Genomic DNA, 24346 nt, shown 5'->3' with positions numbered 1-24346 from the left:
GTCAACCCTATGGACCCTGAAGAAATGCAATTTAATTTTTCACTGAAGATAATTAAATTTAATGTCCATCAACTATCCTCTATTGATAGCTGATAGCTTATATACTGAACTCTGTAAATATTGCAGTTTTTGGGAGCAGGGTAGCATGTACCCAGAAATTATTACTGCTCCAATGCCACTCTATAGAGAGCTTTCATTCACCAAATACACCTTTTTACTATGGCAAGCGCTAAGAAGACACTAATGACTCATAGGGGGCAATTCAATTGTTCTTTGGGTGCCCTATGTCTGATGGAGCAATTCAATTGTTGCTGTTCGGGCGCAAATACTGCGATCGACAATTACTTTCGAAAGGTGGCGAGCAGAAATTTGCGAAAATTACGGCAGTTCGCACATTTTCCTTGTTGCGTATAATAGTTTAGATGTTTTAGCCTCTTTAAGCGGCTAGAACAGGTCTATTTGGGCATGACCAGCGTGAAAAAATACCAGGCTAAATTGATGGCGCGCAACGAGCTCACTTAAACAATTGAATTCCCCCAATAGAAGAGATAAGGCATCATAACTAAATAATATATAAAATATGCAAAATATTAACTAGGACAAGTATGTGTGTGTATATATATATATATATATATATATATATATATATATATATATATATATATATATATATATATATATATATATATATAGTTTTATTGTACCCAGGTGGATTCAGGTCATTTTAAAGTATACTTTTGATCAGGGAGCCATGTTATCTGTGTACCACCACTATGACAAACATATTGCTTCTCTGTCTGCCACATTGATGTTCAGTAGTTTAGTAATCACTCACAAACTATCTTATATCCTTTAATCGATGCAACCGCGATTCTGCCCTGTGGCCGGATGATGATCTGCCCACACTATACATGGCGGCTCGTGTAAGCACAGTATTATCAGCTAACCAATCACATCCCATTGCTAGAACGAGGCTAATGATTGGATAGCTGGAATATGTCACGCTATCTGCCTATCATTGATCGGTGTTACTGAAGGTGGTGGACCCGGGCTACAGCCGGAGAGGCCTGGAGCTGTAGTCGGTGAGTGTCTCTCTTCTCTCCACCTGGGAAACGTCACCAGGGACGTGTAGCACATGTGGGGCCATGTTATGTCCTGTCACCGGGACTCTGTACGGCAGAGACACAGATACTGCAGGGCTGAGTGTGCGTGTAGGAGTAGCTGCCTGGCCCGGGCTCTATCTTACCTCTTCTATGTGTGTGTGTATATGTAATATAATAATATATATATATATATCTCTGTGTGCTATTGTTATAGAATTAATCTTGCTCACTGTGTTTATATTTTTAAACCATTTATTGATAAAGAAAATTACTATCCTTATTACTAAGTGGCTTAAGCTAGCTGGGTATACACTTGGCCAACCAGCTGCCCCCTCAACCAATCGGCCAGTCGATCTGTCTGACCAGACATCGCAACTGGGCGGGAATTTAAATTTGCCCGCCCAGTTGTGATGTCGTTGTCGGCGGTTCCTGCAGCCAGTGTCGGGTCGCCCGTGCACACAGCCGGTCTCATCTGATATGTCTGTGAACAGCACAGTTTACAGACATATCGTGTGAATGAACACGCAGGTGCACTTAAGGTGCGTACACACTGGGTGATAAAGTGGACGACTGAACGATAACGATATCGTTATCGTTCAGTCGTCCACTTTATCGTCCATTTTTAAGCCCAAAAAGATGAACGATAACGACGACGCGTGTTACTGCGGGTCGTTTGTCATCATCGGGCTGACATGCAGGCCAACCTGACGATCTTGTCAGGTTGCTGCATGTCAGGGAATGGGGGAGAGAGCCCGGCGCTGAACGATATCGTTAATGATATCGTTCAGCGGCTGTGCTCAATGTCATAAACGACATTGAGCACAGCCTGCCGGGGACACACTAGACGATATCGCTCAGTGAGCATATCGTCTAGTGTGTATGCACCTTAAGTGATATGTTGCTCGTCGGCTGTACGAACGATATATAGCATAGCGTGTACCCAGCATTAGTGTTGCGATGTTATCTGCAAGTATATTGTAGAGAGTGCAATGTTCTCTCTCCCCCGTTCCTTTGTGTCACAACTTAGAGGGGAATTCATATATATATTTTTATAATGTCATTTTAACCATAGACTAATTACACTTGTTAATATTCTACTGGTAACTTCTTAATAATGGACAGTCTGTGCAGTCCTTGCTAGAATTCATGTTATAAATCCTATTATTCTTTTATAAATTGCCACGTATTATGCATCGCTTTGATGAGATCATGATACAAATAACCTTCAGTGACACAAAATAGATGGTAATAGTGGCCCTGCCAAGCTGAGCTTATAGGTTTGGAGAACAATTGATATGTAAGGTAAAATAATTATTGTATCTGGGGGTGAGGATTGTGCATGTACCTTCTGTAAGGTAGAAACATTATCAGCCACCAATGTTACAGCAGCAATTTGACAATTCTGTGCAGATGGATGCAGTCAAAAGGTCGAATGTCATAATGTTGAAATGTCAACATGCGAAATGTCGGCAATTAAAATGCAGACAATTGAAATGTGAGGGTTGGGCTTAAAATTGGTGTCGACATTGGGCTCTATTCAATGCGAATTGAATTGCGCTGGGAAGGAGCTCCCGGAGCTATTCAATTCAGCGCGCTGACAATCCCTGGGGTGCGAGTTGAGTTCCGACATAACCACAGGCGCGATGCTGTTTTCTTCCCTTAGCAGCGAGGAAACAGCACGCTGGGCAGTTTAGTCGGAAAATGCCGGTTCTCGCGACTAAACGCTATATTTAAGGTGTGACGGGCGAGAGAACGGGCATTCTCCGACATAACAGTGCGCTGAATTGAAAAGCTTCGGGAACTCCTTCCCAGCGCTATTCAATTCGCATTGAATTGTGCCCATTGTGGTTGTTAACTTTTTTTACGTGTCGATGTTCTAGTGTCTATATAATGACTGTCAACATTACATCCCGAAACCATGTGTGATACCAATGGTGTGAGGAAAAATAGTGTATAGACATATCAATCTTCTTCTAAAGCTAAGCTGGCCATAGACTGGTTTGATATCACTTCTTTTTTTCTTTGCATATATTGTTATTGGTCTTATGTGGGGTACACACTTGGCCGACTGACCGATTTGGTAAGTATATACACCCTTGTCAATCAGCCGAACGATATGTCTGGCCAGAGGAACCAGTGTTGACGTTATTGTGCGTGGTTCCTGCGGCCAGCATATGCGTTGGTCGATCAGTCGTCCATACACACAGCACCCTGGGGTGTGGTGCATTTGCAGGGGTGCCATGGGTTGGTGATCCGTGCTGTACTGTCAACGCAATATATCTATGAACAAAGTAGTTCAGATATATTGTGTTCACACCTGTAGATGAACTGAAAGATATATCGTGTGCAAGCGATATATCGTTCGGTGTGTACTTAGCATAAACTTGCACAAATGTTGCAATATGGTTGTTTGTGCCAACCAATTCATGAATATTTAGTGTTTTTTGGTAGTTCTTTGTGGCCTATAACAACAGATTCAAGTTAAGTATATTTAAGATGATATACTAGAGCAGGGGTATTCAACATGCATTCCACAACAGCAAGAGCAGGGGTGGCCAACCAGTCAGAGGCAAAGAGCCAAAAAATATCTGTGGTCAAATTGATGAGCCGATCGCATGCTGTCACAAGGACACACCCCATTTTTGTGCGCACGCCTTTGGTATGACATTCGCAGGAGCATGACCTTGTGTCACACCCCCATTTTTAGTCACACTGGCAGCGAGCCCAGCACGTTGAAAATACACAATTTACATTAAGTTCCCAATATAATTTTTTCACTGTTGAAGTGAAAGAAAAAGCCAGAGCAATATAGAAAACATTGAAAAAGCCACGTTCACATAAAATACATTTAAAATCCAAATAAAATACATATTGAAATCCAGAACCACATAAAATACATTAAGAAAGACAGTGGCCATTATGCTGTGCCTCAAGTAGTTCTGCCACTTCTGCAATGCTCCCTGTAGTCGTGCCCCCTTAGGTAGTGCCCCCAGTACTAGCTCCCCCTCCCTGCCCACACCCTTATGAAGAAACTTACCTGTCTTCATACTGGCACCGCTCAACGCTCCCTAGTCCCGCTGCCGGTTCCACTGCCTGCTGGATCTAGCAGGCGCGCGGGCCCACTGCATTACTAGGAACGTTCGCCTCTGCCACGATCAGATGCTTCTTTAGTCTCTGATCGCTTCAAAGACCAGCATTCTCAGTACTAGTGGGGTCTGCCGAGCCGGGAGACACATTGGTTTTAATCTTTTGAGGTTCCTCACTCCCTGACCCATGCACAGATCGGTGGACTGGAACTTTTAAAACAACAGGAGGTCACCTGTCGCATAGTTGGTGCATAGATTCAGAAGCGACAAGTCATAGAAACTTCTTCACAGGACTTGACCTGCTTGACAGAGACATTCCATCCTGCATGTAGAATTAGTAACACCACCAAAGGAATTGGGCAAGGTTCACTCATGCTGCATTACAAATAGGAACATTCTGTCAGCACCAGTAAAGGATGTGCTGTATGTTGCCAGCTTAGAAGGCAAACTTTTGTCTGTAATGCGCATGGCAGCTAATGAAGGCTCTGAATGGAAGAAAGGTTATAGCCAGAGTGGATGAACCTCTGTGTTGTCTCAACATTGCAAAGAAACAGGTGAGACGAAACGTACACCAGTGGATCCCAAGCTGTGCGCAGTGGTGCCTTGGGATGCTGTGGTGCATTTGCAGGGGTGCCATGGTTCGGTGATCCAAGACCAGATCAAATTATTTATTGTCAATGTGATAGGCAAAACCAATCATATGTGGCACAGAAAGCATACATGAACTACAAAAGTGGGACCTGACCCAACCAAGGAACGCCCAATATATCTTCTGAGACTTTGCTTCTCCCGTGCGTCTGTCGCAACTCCAACTTTGTGTTATGTGTAATAATGTGAAATGACACAGGGAAAAAGTATTGAACGCATGAAGAAAGGGAGGTGCAAAAAGGCATGGAAAGCCAAGACACCAGCTGAAATCTATCAGTAATTAGAAAGCAATCCTGCCCCTTGTCAGTGCAGATTAATGTAAGCTGGTTCAGTCCCAACTGCTTGCCTATAAAAAGGTGTTACATTACCAAGGTGTCACAAGAAACATCTCATGATGGGTAAAAGCAAAGAGCTCTCTCAAGACCTTTGCAACCTTATTGTTGCAAAACATGCTGATTGCATTGGTTACAGAAGGGTTTCTAAACTTCTGAATGTTCCAGTGAGCTATATTGGGGCCATAATCTAGAAGTGGAAACAAAATAATTTCACCATAAACTGGCCACTACCAGGTGCTCCTCGCAAGATTTCTGACAGAGGAGTGAAAAGAATTATCAGAAGAGTTGTCCAAGAGCCAATGACCACTTGTGGAGAGCTTCAGAAAGACCTGGAATTAGCAGGTACAATTGTTTCAAAGAAAACAATAAGTAATGCACTCAACCGCCATGGCCTGTATGCACGCTCACAACGTAAGACTCCATTGCTGAAGAAAAAGCAAGTTGAAGTTCGTTTAAAGTTTGCTGCGCAACATTTGGACAAGCCTGTGAAATGCTGGGAGAATATAGTTTGGTCAGATGAGACCAAAATTGAACTCTTTGGATGCCATAATACAAACCATGTTTGGAGGAGAAATGGCACTGCACATCACCCCAAAAACACCATACCAACAGTGAAGTTTGGAGGTGGGAACATCATGGTGTGGGGCTGTTTTTCAGCATATGGTACTATAATTGAAGGAAGGATGAATGGAAAAATGTATCGAGACATTCTTGATAAAAATCTGCTGCCATCTACCAGGATGCTGAAGATGAAACGAGGGTGGACATTTCAGCAAGACAATGATCCCAAACACAAAGCGAATAACAGTCTCCATTGGTTTCAGAGAGAGAAAATATAGCTGCTAGAATGGCCCAGCCAATCACCTGACTTGAATTCAATTGAAAATCTATTAAAAGAACTAAAGATCAGAGTTCATAGAAGAGGCCGACGGAACCTTCAAGATTTGAAGACACTGTGTGTGGAAGAATTGGCCAAAATCGCACCCGAGCAATGCATGCGACTAGTTTCTCCATACAGGAGGCGTCTTGAAGCTGTCATTACCAACAAAGGCTTTTGTACGAAGTATTAAATACATTTCAGTAAGCGTGTTCAATACTTTTTCCCTGTGTCATTTCACATTATTACACACAACTTAATTTATGGAGATCTATGGTTTGATTTCTTTGCATGTGTTGATTACATGGGTTGTTGTTGACATTTGATGAAAATGTCATTACAATAGCCCCATTGCAAATATATTTACTGAGAAAAATGTTGATGTGTTCAATACTTATTTTACCCGCTGTATATTGCAATGAGGGTAATTATAAGAGAATAAAAAATGTTCTGTCTGCCAACAGGAATAACCGTGGATGCTCTGTTTCTCTGATATTAAACTGTATATAGGAATTACATATTTCACTTATGCTTTTCTGTATATTTGCTCCTATGTTATACGGGATTACTGTAGTCATTCTCTCAAAATGTTGTGTCAGCTGGAAGTCCGCATATTAAACACACTAGTCAGAATGGTGTATACATGGATTTAGGAAAGTCATTTTAGTTTCTCTTTTTATAGTGTTTGAATAAGGTCTGCACGTGTTCTGGCAGCTACCACATTAATGGGGAAAAGCAATTGGCCGCGGTAATTTATTGTGTGCTAGTTGAACCCCTGGGGTTATCCACTTAGCCCTGAAGTGTGGCTGCCGGCAGCACTTATCATTGATTTTTTTGGGGACCTCAGCAGGCTTCGAAAAAAAATTCCATTATAATTAGACTGTGTTCAGGAAGCCGGCAATGAAAACACATAGGTCCGTAAACTTATCACGGATTCTATGCGTTTTCGCCCCAAAAACAGGTAATTTTTCTGGAGCACAAAGCGGACTCTAGTTCAATTATCCGAAGCTTAAAAATGCGAATAAGTACGCAAGGCTAATTGAATTCCCCCTAAGGCTGATTCTGTTCGCAGTTTATGGAGGTACGAGCAGAATCGGCCTACCGTAACAGGGCATTGTCATGTTAACAATCGTCTGCAGTGCGTGTTTCTTCTTAGCTCTCCCATTATCCAGATACTGACATACCGTATACAGGTGGTATAATTGTCAGGTAACTGGAGATTGCCTATTGTCACCCAGCTAGGATATTTTAGAGGACAATTATGCTCCTACACTTTTCTGTAATGTAATCACTTTTTGTGCAGAAGTAAGGTAATGGCTAAATGAAGATCTGTTGTCCAGGTGTAGGTTTATTTAATCGTAAAAGTGGTTCCATGAGTTTATTCATCAGTAAGTAAGCCATCGGTTCACTTTTCCCCACCCCCTCCAAAAAACCCCCCAAAAAAACACCATATTTTATATGTAGCTTTAAATGGGTGTGGTGTATGGTACATGGTTGTAATGTCAAAATCTTAATAATGCTATAACTAATGCTAACCCTAATTGAAATGTCGAAATTATAACGACAACAACATCATCAGTGTCAACCTTCTGTTCAAATTTCTAAATGTCGACTTTTTGATTGGAAACATATTTTTTAAATGTAGTTTTCCATGTTCCTGCTGCTTAAGACCTGAAAATCTTAAAAAGACCTATACATAGCATATTGCCACATCAATCTTCATATAACACAACATGAAGGAACTACAGCACAGTATTTTACAGTGTCTTTAGGTTTTGAAAATTCCATGATACCACTATGAGTGTCAGATAATGTTACTCTGGGAAAATTGTTGCCAGGACACTTTCTCTTAGCAGCAAAATACTCCTGATTCTGACACCTTTTGTATTTAATTATCCATTATTATGTTTATTTTCTTAAGGTATTTGTGTATGGCATAAAGAACAACTTCTTGTGAACAATGAGCGGGGAGCCTGATGCACTGGCCGTTGTTAATCAGCTGAGAGACTTGGCTTCCGATCCCCTAAACCGCCGAGCCATTGTACAGGATCAGGGATGTCTCCCAGGCCTCATCTTATTCCTTGACCATCCCAATCCCCAAGTTGTTTACTCTGCTTTACTGGTAAGTGCAAAACTCAGTGTAATCATTTGGGTAACAATCAGTGTGTGCAGTTCGCATCCTTTAGGCTAATACTTTATTCAATGTATTGTGCTTGTAAAGCACATCTAAATCTAATGTCTTTTATTACTGAGCTACTAATAAGATGTAGCTATTTACAAAAGATATGATACAACATCACATATGTAAAAGTTCTATTTGCATTTACTGCCCAGCTGGGTGTAAACTGGTCAGTTTGTCACCATTGTCTGCAAAACCTACAAGTGTCAGACTGCTGTCCTTCCGTGCTATTACTAGAGATGAGCGGTTCGGTTTTAAACCGAACACACTCCAAATTTGGATTTCCAAGTCAGAGTTCCAGCTCAGACTACTTTGGGGAACTCTGATCTAAATACCGAATCTTGCGTGTTTTGGATTGCATTTAGGTCCCTGCTTGTGATTTTAGGTGCTGCGAGATAGTCAAAATTGACTGGAGATGAAAGAATTACTTTTCTCGTATATTCCCTATTAAACAAAAATCTAATATATACTAGTGTCAGGTTAATTCCATATATATTACCCTAATCACAATCTTGTGTAGGTGCAGCTATATGTCATATCAACGCTCTGCAGCAATACAGCAACTACGAGTATCTCTGACAAACTACACATGATAAATATTGGGTATCATATTGAAAACGTGTGAAGGACCGACGACAGGTGGAATTTTAAACCACTTAATAATTTTTTCTTACATATGTATACACACCTTTTTCATTTTCTTTTATTTTAATCATATTTCGCAATTATTTTTGGACACAGCCATTATTTTAATAAACCTTAATAAAAGTTATATTTTATATGAATTTGGAGTTATGATAGAATATTAGGATATTTGGTATCCCATCAGTGCACCAGATAAAATCTTATCTTTTCTTGTGTTTTTTTCAATAGATGTTATTATAAGATTTCTGGTAGCACCTTCACATATATATAGAATATTTCTTATATGAAACAGGTGAAGTTGTTGGGTTCTGAAAGATTACAAGATATTATCTTTTCATAACTTATATACTGATATATTGATTATTGGTGCGAGATTATCTTTGTTTTTCATGTATGAATGTTATTGATGTTAAAATACAGGAACAAAAACAGGTCCAAGTTATATGATTTTAGCTGTTTTTTATCAATTTTTAAAGTAATCCAAAATCGAATTTAAACCAAAAGACTTGAGGGTGGTTTTACCAAAATGCAACGATGATTTAGAACCAAACCAAAACACGAGGGTCTGTGCCCATCTCTAGTTATTACTAACAGGGAGTCCAGTGTGTACATGTATATATCTCCCTTCACTATCGCACATGTACCTGAAGAATATAAGTCATTATGGTAGACTGAGGGCCTGATTCACTACGGATCGCTATTCTGCTTATACGCACGCAACTGCGTTGCTAATATCAGCTGTGATATTTTAATATTTGCATTGCGATCGCAGCCTGACATAAGGACGCACACTTCCCCTTACATCCATATACTTGACGTACATAGTGAAACAATCGGTAACATCGGACAGTTAGAGAAGCCCAGACCTAGGAATTGCTTATGCGCACGCTATGACTCCTCAGGCGGCATCTGGTATCGCAGTGGCTAATTTATGCATGTCCCTGCAACGGCGTTGGCACGCACTGAAACGCCTGCATGTTCTAATACTTCAAAATCAGTAACTAAAAACACCGGGGGTCAGAAATCTGCTCTCTACTAATTAAAACACTGAGGCTCAAAACTACTGTTTAAAAATATAGCTTCCTAATGTTTCACATATAATAATATCAAACACAGAAAAATATTATCTAAAAAGTAGCAATAAAACAATATTCCTGATCATGGATTAAATCATAAACACGATCACTGTCAATGTAATGTCATTCTGGGAGTGCCCAATTGCATATAAAACACAGAAAAATATCTAAAAAGTAGCAATGTATTATATGTGCAACATTAATGAAGTTGTATTTTTAAACAGTACTTTGAGCCTCAGTGTTTCACTTAATAGGTCGAAGACTTGTGACTAATACTTTGTTACATTGTTCCTTTTTAGTACACTAGTCAAGCTTTTTTTCAACTTTTGTTTTAAGCCTTTGTTTTCTTATATTACATTTCTATGGTTTTTTTATTCGAAGGCTGTTCGGTATTTGGCAGAATGCCGATCCAACAGAGAGAAGATGAGATGCGAGCTGGGAATGATGCTGAGCTTGCAAAATGTCATCCAAAAGTAAGTTATAAACCACATTTATTTTTTGTATTTAAGAAATCCATCATCATTTGAGATATTGCACTTTGACATACACAAGGAGGTTGGTAAAACGTCATACACTTTGAAATTAAGGTCAATACCAGGAGAGCTGTCATGTTGTATGTAATGAATCCTTTTGCATCAATTTTTCAGCAAATATTCGTGCACAAGATGTTAAAGCAGAGCTTATAGAGGTGACTGGACTTAGGGCGTCATTCAGACCCGCTCGCGAGCGCAGGACGCTCACAAGCGGGTCAATGTTCCCCCACTGCACATGCGCACGATGGAGGGAGCTCCGCCGTGCGCATGCGCAAGACCCGGCGAGCGACGGGCTCTTCATCGCTCCGGGTCTCGCACCAAAGGGGCGTGCTGTCGATGTTGATTGACAGCACGCCACCTTTGGTGGGCGTGCCGGTGGCATGCCTGCCAGACGGAGGCATTCCCATGGGAACACCTACCGTCTGGGTCCGGCCCCACTGACATCACTAGTGATGTCAGTGGGAGTGGTTTTGGCTCTGATAGAGCCAAAATCACTCCAGGGCTTGCGGCAGCGAGACCCTACCGCAGGGTCTCCGTCGCAAGCCCGATGGTCAAGACCATCGCGACCATCATCATGGACGCTCGCATATGCTGTGGGTGGTCACCCACAGCTATGCGAGCGGCCAGGAGGCCGCTCCATTTCCATGGAGGAGGGCACTGATTCAGAGCGAGCGCTCTGGGCAGAGCGTTCGGCTCTGAATCAGGCCCTTAGACTGTAAACTTCATTGCACCCAGTAATGTGTATTCTATTTTTAGTTGCTTTTATATGCAATTACTATTAATTGATCTCCTTTATGGTTAGTGTATAGTATTATTATGATTATTATTATTATTACAATTCTCTTTTATTCATAAGGCGTCATGAGTTCTATAGCACGAATAAAACGGACAACAAGGAATAGACAGTAGATAAATTCACTTAAACATAACTAGCGACCAGCCCCGGCTTCGCAAGGGAGCAATTTCATCTCGCCAAAGCCCCCTGCATCTCACAACAGCCTACACCATGTCACCACAGCCCCCTGCATCTCACCACAACCCCCTGCTTCACACTCCTGGCCCCTGCATCTCACCAGTGTCACCACAACCCCCACTGCTGCTGCCCTGCAGCTAGCTTGGGGCCTGACCACTGGGATGTGCTAGGAAGGGCAGGAGGGTCATGGATGAGAGATTTGTGCTGCAGATACTGTAAGCATTATCAGCAGCATGTCCCCGGGGCTGGTGCACCTGTGCATATTTCCGCAGCATCCATGCGCACCCCCGCCCCAGCTGCCGAATATGGCGATGCACAATGTACCATGTATTTCCTGGGCTTTTGTTGAGCTTACTCGCCATGGTGCCCTTGTCCAAGAACAGCGCTGACTTCAATGGGAGGTGCCTCCTGTTTACCGAGGGCATAGGGCTGAGCGGGAACATCACGCTGAAGAGTGAGCACTTCACGGTGGGGGAGTGGTGGCTGGAGTCAGTCTGCAGGTTCAGCGTAGGAATGGACTCTAACTATCGATGGTTTTGCTCAGATGATAGTGTTTTTACTATTTTGATGGTGGCGGTCTGGTGTTTGCCACCATCGAATGGAAATCATTCCGTGGTGTTCCGATGTTTTTTTTTTTTTTTTTTTTTAATTCCTAATAGATATGCTTCCCCTGGCTCCTTCCTGGCTACTGTGTCAGCATCAGGGCATCTTCATGGGTTCGTTGGAGGCTGTCTCTCACTCTGCCTCAGACGTCTCCCTGCTCAGTCTCTGACTCCTTCCCCTCTCTAGGCTGCTGCTAAGCAACAAGGCACATTGCTAACTCTGATTGGCTCTCACTGTCTCTCCCTGTTTCAGCACCATGACCAGCTACTATACAGCAGTTTGGTGCAAAAAAAATTTTTTTGTGACTTTGCTTCACTAAAATCGTCACTGCTTTGCTTCCTTTTGTCACAAATGAATGGTTCTACACCTAAACCTTCCTCAACCAATTCTGTATAGAATAATGAAAACCCTATCAAAATCCGTTCAGAGGGCAGACCTGAACCTTTATATAGATATAAAGTGGTGAAAGCCCTCTTGAAGCATGCTTTCAGTTTATAGGGGATATGGGCAGACCCATTGGGGAGAAGATTACAGAGACTACAGAGTGGAAGGAATCTGGAATGAAGAAAAAATGCACATGTGAAGACTGGGAGGCAGGATGAAAACCTAATGGAGCGAGGGGAGACATTCCAGATCTTAGGAGCAGCCCGAGAGACATCCTGATTGGAAAGTGGTGATCAGAGAGGATGTGAGGCAGCTATCATTTGTAGACTGAAGAGGACAGGAGGGAGTGTATGAGGAAGTTTAGGCTGGAGTTACATGGAGGAGCAGTGGATCATATGGAGGAGCAGTGTGGTTGAGAGCTTTGAAGGTGAAAGAGAGGAGTTTGAATTTTAGTAGTATAGGGAGACAGTGATGTGATTGACAGAGGTAGAGCGACGAGTGAAGAAACTGAGACTGACAGCGAGGTTGTGGATAGACTGGAGAGGGATGACGCTGGAGTTAGGAAAGCCAGGGAGGGGCAGATTATGGTAATCGAAGCAGGAAATAATGTGGCTGGATGGAACAACATATTGGGCACATCGTCTAGTGTGTACCCTCAATTATCGCTGACTATGCGCACTCCGGTGCTTCGTCTGCAACTTTGCCCGGTGACATAGTTAGCGAGGGCCATGCTGCCGAATGGAGCACAGCCGTCGTTGCCGGCATCGGCGAGTGTGTATGCACTTGCCGATGCCGGGTCCAGTCGCTTGCGAGGTCGGTATACACTAAACATCATCTAGTGTGTACCAGCCTATAGTCAAGTGATCCGGGCATTCTGTACACACATTAGCCGCTAGTATTACTGTGCCTGCTTATTGGCTTTAAATGTCTGATGACATTAGAGTGGCTTAGGGTTAGAGTGGGACAGCAAATGATTTCCTTAATTCCATAATAAAGTATGAATTTCACCTATATGTTAAGATTTTGTTCAGGGGCAGACATAATAGTGCAGGTTTCAGGAGAATGGAAGTGTCGGCAGTATCTTTTAGGATCCATGGTAGAAGTGCGTCCATAGGCATGAATAGACACTACATCCAAATGTTTGGCTCCACTCGTCATTTTCTGTTTGCACTGGTTCCTGGGACTTGCACATCTGTCATCCTAACCCAGATCAGAGCTGGATATTAGTAACAATATTCAATAAAGTGATAGATTTGCAAGTCTCATGTTTTATATTTTGTTATGCAAATAAATACCAGTCTTCAACGGGGAGAAAAACGTGACCGTTCACTAAATGGTACAAGAGCTGTGCACTGTTTCCAAAGACATCTTTAAAGGTTAAAGAGTAGATTAGCAAATGCTCGCCTAGGTTAAACATGCCTCCTTCTCCTGATAATCTAACTCACAATTACCACTAGTTCTAATAATCTGCCTGAACTGATTTATAGTTGGAGAACATCTCTAAACAATGTCTGATGGTTGCTTATGTCCTGCAGCCAGACAGTCCGAGCATTAACTCCTTCAGCTCCCGTCACTTGCTTGACTGCACTCCACTTGTACAGAGGAATGTTTTTGCAGGCCGCCGGCAGTGAAGGGCTAATCTGGTTTCCACAAGGAAACTAAACTTTAAAGACATTTATGTTATGTCAACTTGGGAACTCTTTGTCAGCAGAAACCTAAAATGTCAAGTCTTACTTCAAGTCAAGCTTAAAGACATATTTACTTGACTTTTCCGAAGACCAGAAGTGACACCTTCCACAGTTCTATGCAAAAATAACACTGAGTGCATTCGATGCTGAGCATAATAAAGAGCAGAGTAGTTTGTCAATGCTGGTATTTCTGCATGCTTCACACATTTTAATGTGTCCATATGAACTACATTAAAACTAGCAGCTTCAACTGTTATTTAATAATTGAATTTTATGGTCTGTAAAGAAGGCTATTCCCTCTGGTAAGAGCTTTATTTTATATTTCAAAGGCCAAACTTTTTCCGTTAATTAACTTTGTTTCTTCATATAGCTGTAGATAAACGGCATGTTAAATAACTATCCACTTGTAAAGAAACAGTTGAAGCATTTGCCGGATATTCTGTCTTTATAAAAATTCCAGTGCAGTAATCTGTTCTTCCGACTTAGGATTCATTTAAAGTGATTAGTAACATTAATACAACTTTAATTATCAGCTGTCCCTTAAAGGTATGCATTTTGTCGTGAAGATTAGAGACATTAGACAGTGATCGTCTTTAGTGTTTCACATTTACTTGTGGCGCAGTTTCTGATGGCTAATGAAGTTCAACAATGATAAAGTGTAAAATGTTTTGTTTTTATTCATCCAAGTGGAGTGTATTGAAAACTGCTAGCCATTTAGAATGGGATGAATCCCGACAAGGGACTTAACATAGGCGTCGAAATACTGACACCTATCTTACTCCCAACGCCGGAATGCCGAAGGATGCCAGCCCGAACGAGGTATGTCCGGGGCGCCATTAGCGTTAGCCGCGGTGGAGGGAGGGTTTAGGTTTAGGGATCGTAGTGGGGTTAGGTTTTGGGGGAGAGCTTTGGGTTAGACACCCCTAGGGGGAGGGTTAGCCACCACTTGGGGGGTGGGGGGTTAGGCACTAACGGGAAGGGGTGGGGAGGGTTAGTGTATGGCTACAAAATAGGGGAAGGGGGGAGGATAAGTATACTTATACAACTCCTGTCGGCATACCAACCATCGGGTTGCCGCTGCCAGTATTCTGACAGGAGGCATCCCGACATCCAGCAGTACATACCCATTCCATTTAAAATACATAATATAGTTGTTGAATAGATCCTCTGCAATTATTGCGCCCCATAAAAATATACAGAAATGAAAGAAAAAATACCCCAACACTAGAACGAGCTGGTCAGTGTTAACCTGTCTACACAAGATATGTGAGCAGCAAGCAAATATCAAAAGGATACAAATACCAACCATGTACACACATGCCATGTTCTCTAACACATTGCTAAAAACACATAACAGTAAGTGAGCTTCCCCCCAATACCCCCTACCATGTATACCAAACCTCCAACTTATAGCACACATTGATCCCCAAACAAATACCCCATTAACTACACTACCTAACCCTACACAAGAAAGGAGGGCAACTACACATGTGTACCCTAAGGACATGGTACATTCAGCTAGGATTAAAGGGGCAACAAAGGAACTCTCAAAGAAAATAATCAAAAATATCACAAACAAATATAAAATTAAACAAAGCATAGACAGAAAAAGCAGGAGAATAGGATCACTGGTCAAAGATCAAGCCCTGGGGGGCAATAAAATGCTAACAGGCGAGAACAAATAATTACATTTATATAGCAAATTAATTAGCATACTGAAATACAAACACCTAAAACAGAATGCATTAGCATGTGTAGATAACAAAACATTAATACAACAGAAAGAAAAGACAATTAAAAGTGATATTGTAAGAGCACATAAAATAGGTCATCCCACCCTAGAGTCATTAAGTATATCTGTGAAGCAAACTTTAGGACACTGGCAGAGAAATCCTGTAAAACAACCATTCTCCGACCGCCAAACTCCAATGGGCCTTTAATTCCAGCAAGAAAAGCCGGATAACACAGAATATTTGCAATAGATGTTGTTAAAGGACCTCCCGACAGAAAAGACTGTGGAAAGATAAAGTGGGCCCATTCAACAGTAAACGGAGGAGGAAAGGAGACATTATAAAAAATCTGTCAATGGCAACAAATGAGATTTGATACGCCACCCTCAGGGACTCCAATGAGGTCAGCCAGCCAATCACAGGAGTATCACAACCCTCCAAAGTGAAATACATTTCTCATCACAGTAAGCCAAGCCTGCATTTGATGAATATTTTGACATGAAAGAGACAACTTGAGCCACCAGCCTCTCTCCTGTCTCGGTAATGGCTTGCAGGAGTCATTCCATAGTGTCCAGGGAAGGTACAGCCACAATAGGAGGAAACCGTAACAGTAAGTAGCAGCAACTAAATAAAAGTCCAGGAGGTAGCCATAACCATGAGCCCAGGGCAGTAAAGAATTCAGGCAGGATAGGATTGTCATAACAAGAGGTAACTATCACCAGAGGGTAGCTCTAAACAGGAGATGAGAGCTGCAAGAGAAGCCAGAGGGTAGCACTGAACTAGAGCAGCAAGGAAGGGTAGTGCCAGCAAAATCAGGAGAGTCCTGCCAAACCAGTTCCATGGAGGCAGACGGAGTACGAGAATTGATATAAGGTCCCCTGTAGTGACAGACAGCAATCGTGGAGCCCAGTTTACTTGATGTTACACTGCACGGGTGCAGACTTTAGCAATTGATGGATATCTCCTGCCAAAAAGGTACCGGCAATATCAGAAACCTGGTGGAATTCCCCATTGAAGCTGACTGACACTGAGGGAATCCCCCAGTGGTGGCAGCCTGCTCCCTCCAGCCAGCACAAGCAGGTAATAGTGTTGCTGTGTGTGACAACTGACCCTGGAACTAGACGGCAGTAGTGCACATAAAAGCCCGGTCTCCCTATCGGTGAGAAGTAGGAAGGCTGAACGGCTGCAGGAGAAGCCCGCGGCAGTCCGCTCACACCTGGCAGCACAAGTACAGAACAGTGCTGCTGTAGTCCACAGCTGCAGCACATGTAGAGCTCATATGCCTCTGACAGTAGAAAGCATGAAATCACAGCAGTGAACAGAGCAGACTGAGTGCCGGACTTGCCATATGGGCATCAATCAGTGGAGCAGCAGGCAGATAACTGGCAAAATGCAGACGTGGCGTCATCGGCAGGATAAGGCCACAGGACAGCGCGGTCTGGCGAGGAGAGATGCATGAGAGACTAGATCACACCGATATCGCCCTCAGGGCATCAGAAGACGATCCGCTGCATAAGGGAGATTAGAGGAGTCATCTGGGGCCACAGAATCAATCTACAGGACTTGCAGACTGGAGAGATGAAAGACTAGCATCGTACTCCAGGCATGTCCCGGCCATGCCCATCCCCCCTCCCCCTTGTACAAACTTTTTAGATTTGCCTTTCAAGGGCCTTCTATGCGTTTTAAGCTGATACACACTACACCAACCGGCCAACAGCCCGAGCGGCTGATTTTGGAAAGCCTCTACACTTGCCAATCGGCCAAAAGATATACCTGCCCAGACATCACAATTGGGCAGGCATTTAAATTTGCCCCCTAGTTGTGATATCCGTGTCGGCGGTTCCTGTGGCCAGTATATGGGTCGGTCACTGGGTCGCCTGTACACAGAGGATATCTGTAACATATATCTGCATCTGCCATGCTGCAGGTGCCGACACAATACGTCTGTGAACAACGTAGTTCACAGGCAGATATGATTCTCGTTTATCAACTGTACGAACGGTACATAGCCTAGTATTACCCAGCTTTATTCCTGAGTGACACTATACACAGACTTGTGTGTAGGTGGCATGTTTGACACTGTTCTCTACACACACAGCAGTTAGGCACTGGCACACAGGGATTAATAAAAGTATACTGTCTTTATTAATTCCTGACTACTGCTGTCTATCAGCTGTGTACATAGGATGTTAGTCTTAGTACACACTATAAGATTTATCATCCGCTATATTGTTCTGACCGGGATCGGAACAATATATATCGTGCACATGCACGGCGGTCATTCATTGCATTGTCCCATCTGCTGTGCTGCACTGCTGATGGAACGATGCAAAGAACTACGCCATGCTCCTACATGCATCATGTAATGGTATATTGCACTGGATTGTATATTGTGTATGGTATGTCGCGATATATTTTTACATCGCGACTTTCCGTCATTGGGTATACACATTGTATAGTGTGTTCCCAGTTTTACTTGGAGGGCAACAGTAAGTGATGGATGGATGGATAAAATGTATGATTTGGTACTGGACCTTTTATAAGAATGTCAAACCATGTAAAAAGTACATATGTTGTATTCTTATACTTTAAATATCTAATTACATTTTGGAATAAATATCTTATTCTAGCCTATTTGTGTAAAAGTACCATATATACTCGAGTATAAGCCGAGTTTTTCAGCACATTTTTTGTTCTGAAAAAGCACCCCCTCGGCTTATACTCGAGTCGTGCCCGCATGGTACGCAGCTGAGTAGCGTACCATGCGGGCCGCGGTGCAGACTGTGTCTCTGTGACACAGCTGCGCCGCGTGTGTAGCGCTGACCGGACGGAGTTCAGTCAGCACTACACACTGCTAAACACACAGCCGCCGGAGCCGTCAGCTGTGTGTTTGTTGTAATCAGCAGCCGCAGAGAGTCAAACTCTCATCGGCTGCTGCTTCTCCCACTGCGGGAGCCATCTTCCGGCTCCTGCAGTGGGTAATGGGAGAGACGTCATGACGACGTCTCTCCCATAATGCAAAGCGGCCGGAGGAGCTGATAGCGGCGGGACCAGGAGCGGGGTTACAGGTAAGTGTTTTTTTTTTATTTATTAGGACCACTGGGGGCACTACCGGGGGGGGGATTACTACTGTGGGCACTACCAGGGGGGGGTTACTACTGGGGGCACTACCAGGGGGAATTACTACTGGGGGCACTACCAGGGGGAATTACTTCTGGGGGCAATACCAGCTGCTGCATTTCCCACCCTAGGCTTATACTCGAGTCAATAAGTTTTCCCAGTTTTTTGTGGTAAAGTTAGGTACCTCGGCTTATATTCGGGTTGACTTATACTCGAGTATATACGGTAACCTGGGGGAAAATCCTATGTAAAAGGAAATTTCTCATCATTAATTTGAAATCAAAAAATATTAAGTCCAATTCAGCTACCAAAAGGAAGTGATTGAAGGTTCTATAGTAGCATTGTCTTTCCGTACAAAACAGCAGTTCTAGTAGTGATAACGTCACACAGGTTGCTCGCACCTGTCGTGTGCAAAGCTCATTACTTATAAATCACACGCAAACATAAACCACGAGGCTTCTGCACAATGCTGTAGCATATTGATTTACGCCATAAGACTGACTAATACAAGTTATTTCCAGTGGAAATGTAAGTGGTTACAGTCTCTTTTTGTGTTTCATCTTTTTGTTTTATCCAGACAGTAAATAAGATACAGCTTGTGACCATAAATAATGTTAACTTCCAGCTGGGGTGAAGCCCCTTCTTACCTCATTGTAATGATGGACTAGTTTAAGTGCCAGTGTAAAAGATATCCCTATTTGCTAAATGGGTGCAGGGCAGAGCTGCTAATCATACTGTTTCTCACGATTTAAATTGTATACAAAGCTCATTTACAATTGTGTGTCTCAAAAACTGCAATACAGCTACACATTTCAGTATTTCCCATACACCATAGTATAACACTAGCCACGCTACTTGCTTACCCAGCTGTTTCCACCAACTTCCCTGATCTCCACCATGGCCCTTTTATACTAAAGGTTATTTAATTAAAAGTAATCATTAAAATAAGGAAATTATGAAATACTGTAGTTTGCCATCCCTGCAATTTGTGGGCCATTTTCACTCCTGGGGGTATATTTACTGTTGGCAATTCTGGTCACATGATTTAAAAGGGCAATAATATGAATGCGGAACATTCCTGGTTATATTGTATATTATTGGCCATTTTGGTTATTGCTCTGCATCACTCTCCTGACACTTGGGTCTGTGAGTTAAACATTTTCCCCCGTTTGATTGTGTTGCTCTTATGTCATAAGCCAGCTAAAATCCCAAGCTTTATGTCCACCTAATACATTTACATTTTCACATCTTTACTTAGTGATAGGTAATCTGCAGTCTTTGTCTTGATACAGAACTACTACACCTGGGGACACCCAGCTTCTTGCCACAGAAGTCTATGATCTTCTGCAATCATCCAGCACAGCAGATGGTGACTGTTCGAATGAGATGAACTCGCGAAGGCGGAAGGCCCAATTCTTTCTTGGAACTACGAATAAACGTGCCAAAACTGTGGTCTTGCATATCGATGGCCTTGACGATACAGTAAGCATTAAATCCATCTATCTTGTAGTTTAACTCTATACGTTATAAGCTAGATTACAAAGTTTGGTTGGGTGATCCATTTTTTATTTCTTTTTTTTAAACTCCTGGAATTCTGACACCTTATCCAGCATGTATTGTTAACAATGCATAAACAGAGGAGACCAATCCTAAGATATTCATGAAAGACTGACAGGTTATGAGGAAGCCACTGACTCCATTGTTCAGCGTGGAATAGGCATCATCCTTAGGGCCTCATTTATCAGCGTGATCAAACTCGTTGCGTATGATTAATGGTGCTCCAGCCAATCAACTCTCAACTGTCATTTTTCAAACAGATGACCGTTGGGAGCTGATTGGCTGGAGCACTATTATCATGCGCAACAAGTTTCATCACTCGTTGTGAATGATGAAACTCGTTGATAAATGAGGCTTCGTTGCATTTGTCAATCATTCACAAACCGCACACATCAAACATCTCTATAAAAACAAGTCTCTACATGTCTTGTAAAATGCAAGACTTTAACATGGTCCAAAAATCAAAAGCACTAACAACCATTGCAGGGCGTTTAGCAGGCCCTCCTATATGTCCACAGTTCAGTTTTTAACAACAGCATATTTTGCCAGTGCAAAACCTGCTGCAACCAACTACACCTTCACAGGTGTTGCCCCCTCAGTGGGTTAATATAGTGCCTGCTATATTGCAGGGTGCGACTGAGGTACATCAGAATGACACACCTGTCAGCAGACCAGCTAAAAGGGTCTTGCTATCATCGCAATCTACTGTATGGGATGATGATGATGTGCCATCTGATGATGGACTGCTTCTGGATGAGTCTGACTCTGAGCCACCTCCTCTGGAGTCAGGGGTCAAGTCTAAAATATATATTCCAGAGCTAATACAAGCTGTAAAAGCAGCCCTGATCATTGAGGAGGATGAGCCACCTGCACCTAAATCTAGGCATGCATAATTCATGGAGGAAAAGATGACTGAGGCTACATTACCATTGTTTGACCAATTGGTGAGTCATTTGGAGGTGGGCTTGGAAAACGCCTGGAAAGCGGTATCAACCGCAGAAGCGTCTACTCTCTGCTTACCCTTTTGCTGAGAATTATTTTTCCAAATGGGAGACTCCATCGGTGGTGGATTCCCATGTCACGCGCTTGGTAAGAGGCGCAACTCTTCCTATGCCTTCCATGTCGTCCCTGAAGGATGTTACAGATAGGAAGGTAGAGGTATGCCTTGAATCTGTTTATTCCCTTTCGGGGGCTGCGTGCAGACCGCTATGGCCATTTGCTGGATGTCTCGGGCCATGTTGGGCTAACAGCCTTGAAACATCCTTAGCCTCTAATGCTACCAGGGAACAGCTGAATCTGGCGGGAAATGTTCGAGATTCTGCTACCTATATAAATGGGGCAGCTTTGGATATTGGCCTACTAAATGCAAGGGTTTCTTCGGCGGCCATTGCGGCTCGCCGCTCTCTGTGGCTCTGTTCTTGGAGAGCTGATGCGGAATCCAAGAAGGGGTTGGAATGTTTGCGGAATCCAAGAAGGGGTTGGAATGTTTGCCTTATGACGGCAAAGTCTTGTTTGGCCCTGATTTGGACAAGATTGTGAATACCTTAGCAGCAGCTTAGTCTACTTGTCTGCCTTCGGCTCCAGCTTCTTCAGGGGCTCGGAGTCCGTCCTTTCAGACCTATTGGGCCCCAGGCAAGGCTAGAACTCAGTCCTTTCCCAGGCCATCCACTGCCAAGAAATCGTCCAGGCCTAAAAAGCAACCTTGGAGTACCAGACCTCCAGCTGCCAAACCTGATGTCAAGCCCTCCGCTTGAAGGGACGGGCTTCCTCTTGGGGGACCCCAGGGTGGGAGGCCGACTTCTTCAGTTCGCCCAGCACTGGTGTTCGACTACCACGAATTCCTGGGTGAGGGAAGTGGTCTCTCAGGGGTACGCCCTCTCCTTCTGCAGAAGGCCTTCCCATCAATTCTTTTGCACAGGGCTTCCGAAAAACTCGGACAAGGCTTTGGCTATTCAACAGGTGGTACAATCCATGCTACAGGAAGGAGTCATTGTACCTGTCCCAATGTCCCAAAGAGGAACAGGGTATTATTCCAGCCTTTTTATAGTCCTGTAGCCAAGCTGCTACCATCCTATTTTCAATCTCAGGTCCCTGAACAAATTTCTCAGGGTGCTCAGGTTCAGGATGGAAAACCCTACGCTCAGTTATACTGGCTATGGAACCTGGGGATGTTATGGTGTCTCCAGGATGCATACCTGCATGTTCCAATTACTTCAACTCACCAACGTTTTCTCAGGTTTGCTGTGTCGCGACAGCATTTCCAGTTTCAGGCTCTACTGTTTGGCTTTGCAACTGCACCTCGGGTGTTTACAAATGTCATGGCCATAATGGCAGCCTATCTGTGGCTGCAGGGTATCCGCCTGTTACCATACCTAGACGACCTCTTACTGTTAGCAGAGTCTCCAGAGGTCCTTCACCACCACCTGCAGCTAACGATATTTGTGCTCCAGGTACACGGATGGTTGGTCAACTGGAAGAAGTTCTCAGTGATTCCATCTCAAAGGATGCTCCATCTAGGAGCGCTATTGGATTTACATCAGCAAAGGATTTTTCTGACAACCGAAAAGATCTCCAGTACGCAGATGCCTTCACAGTCGCCGAGTTTCAGTCCACTCGGTGATGCAGTTGCTGGGATCTACGGTGTCAGTGTTCGACATGGTAGAGTATGTCCAGTTTCATTCCCGGCCTCTGCAGAAATTGATCCTCTCCAAGTGGGACGGATTACCCCATCATATATGGACTCGATGGTGCTCTCTCCGGAGGTGCGCCTATCGTTGACTTGGTGGATACAGATGGCCCACCTCAACAAGGGGCGTCCCTTTTGGATCTCGGACTTTGTCCTTCTGACAACTGATGCCAGTCTTCGGGGTTGGGGCGCAGTGACTGGTCCACACTCCTTTCAGGGAAGGTGGACCGCAGAGGAATCTGCGCTTCCAATCAATATACTGGAACTGCGGGCAGTTTTCAGGGCTCTGCAGCAAGCCAGGCTGTTGCTTCACGGAAAACCTGTGCAAGTACAATCAGACAATGCCACGACAGTGGCTTTTTTAAACCGTCAAGGAGGAACTCGAAGTCAGGTGGCTGAAAGGAGTGTGGACCCGTCACTGCGCCCCAACCCCGAAGACATCTACCGGCGGACTTCCTCAGCCGTCACGACGTGCATCCCGGGTAATGGTCTCTTCACCAGGAAGTGTTTCAGCTCCTAGTGGACAGATGGGGGTCTTCCAGATGTGGACCTCATGGCCTTTCAACTAAATCACAAGCTACCACAGTATGGGTCCAGGACAAGAGACGACACTGCTCTCTTAGTGGACGATCTGTCAGTCAAGTGGACTTTCCAGTTTGTGTACCTGTTTCCTCCAATCTCCCTTGAGTAATTCGGAAGTTCAAACAAGAGGGAGGCACGGTCCTGCTGGTGGCTCCAGCATGGCCCCGACGTCCATGGTACTCAGATCTTCAGAGTCTCTCCATCGACACTCTGTTGCTGTTGCCTCAACGTCCCGACATGTTGTCTCAAGGTCCTTGCCTCTACGCAGATCTAGGTCATCTATCTTTGACGGTGTGGCTCTTCAGACATCCCGCCTAAAGGCCAAGGGGGTTTTCCAGCTTTGTGGTTAATGCTCAGAGCGAAAAAACCTGCCTCTGCCAGGATTTACCACATGGTGTGGCATACCTACTTGGAATGTTGTCATCCTAGAAGTTATGAACCCCAGGTGTATAGGATAGCCTGAGTGTTGGCTTTCCTACAAGCGGGTTTGGACCTTGGTCTCCGCCTTGCTACACTGAAGGTCCGGCGGGTTCAGCAAAGG

At 43.7% G+C, this 24346-nt stretch overlaps 1 protein-coding gene across 5 annotated transcripts in view; it reads left to right on the top strand.

The window, feature by feature from the left end:
* The first annotated feature begins 924 nt into the window (after window positions 1–924).
* The window catches only part of ARMC1 (armadillo repeat containing 1), a 37219-nt gene continuing 13797 nt past the window's right edge, over window positions 925–24346 (top strand). Inside the window, exons 1-4 of one of the 5 annotated variants that reach the window (XM_088469327.1) lie at window positions 925–1082; window positions 7971–8171; window positions 10331–10422; window positions 20273–20462. In XM_088469327.1, coding sequence (XP_088325453.1) covers window positions 8010–8171; window positions 10331–10422; window positions 20273–20462 — 444 coding nt within the window. In that variant the 5' untranslated portion in view covers window positions 925–1082; window positions 7971–8009. Of the gene's footprint in view, window positions 1083–1132; window positions 1258–7970; window positions 8172–10330; window positions 10423–20272; window positions 20463–24346 lie in introns of those variants that run through there. The other 4 variants (XM_088469330.1, XM_088469329.1, XM_088469331.1 and 1 more) reach the window with 4 other exon arrangements.

This window comes from Taudactylus pleione, unplaced genomic scaffold, assembly GCF_031769625.1.
Source record: "Taudactylus pleione unplaced genomic scaffold, aTauple2 ptg000090l, whole genome shotgun sequence".
NCBI classification, from domain to species: Eukaryota; Metazoa; Chordata; class Amphibia; order Anura; family Myobatrachidae; genus Taudactylus; species Taudactylus pleione.
This window is presented reverse-complemented; position numbering and strand designations above follow the sequence as displayed.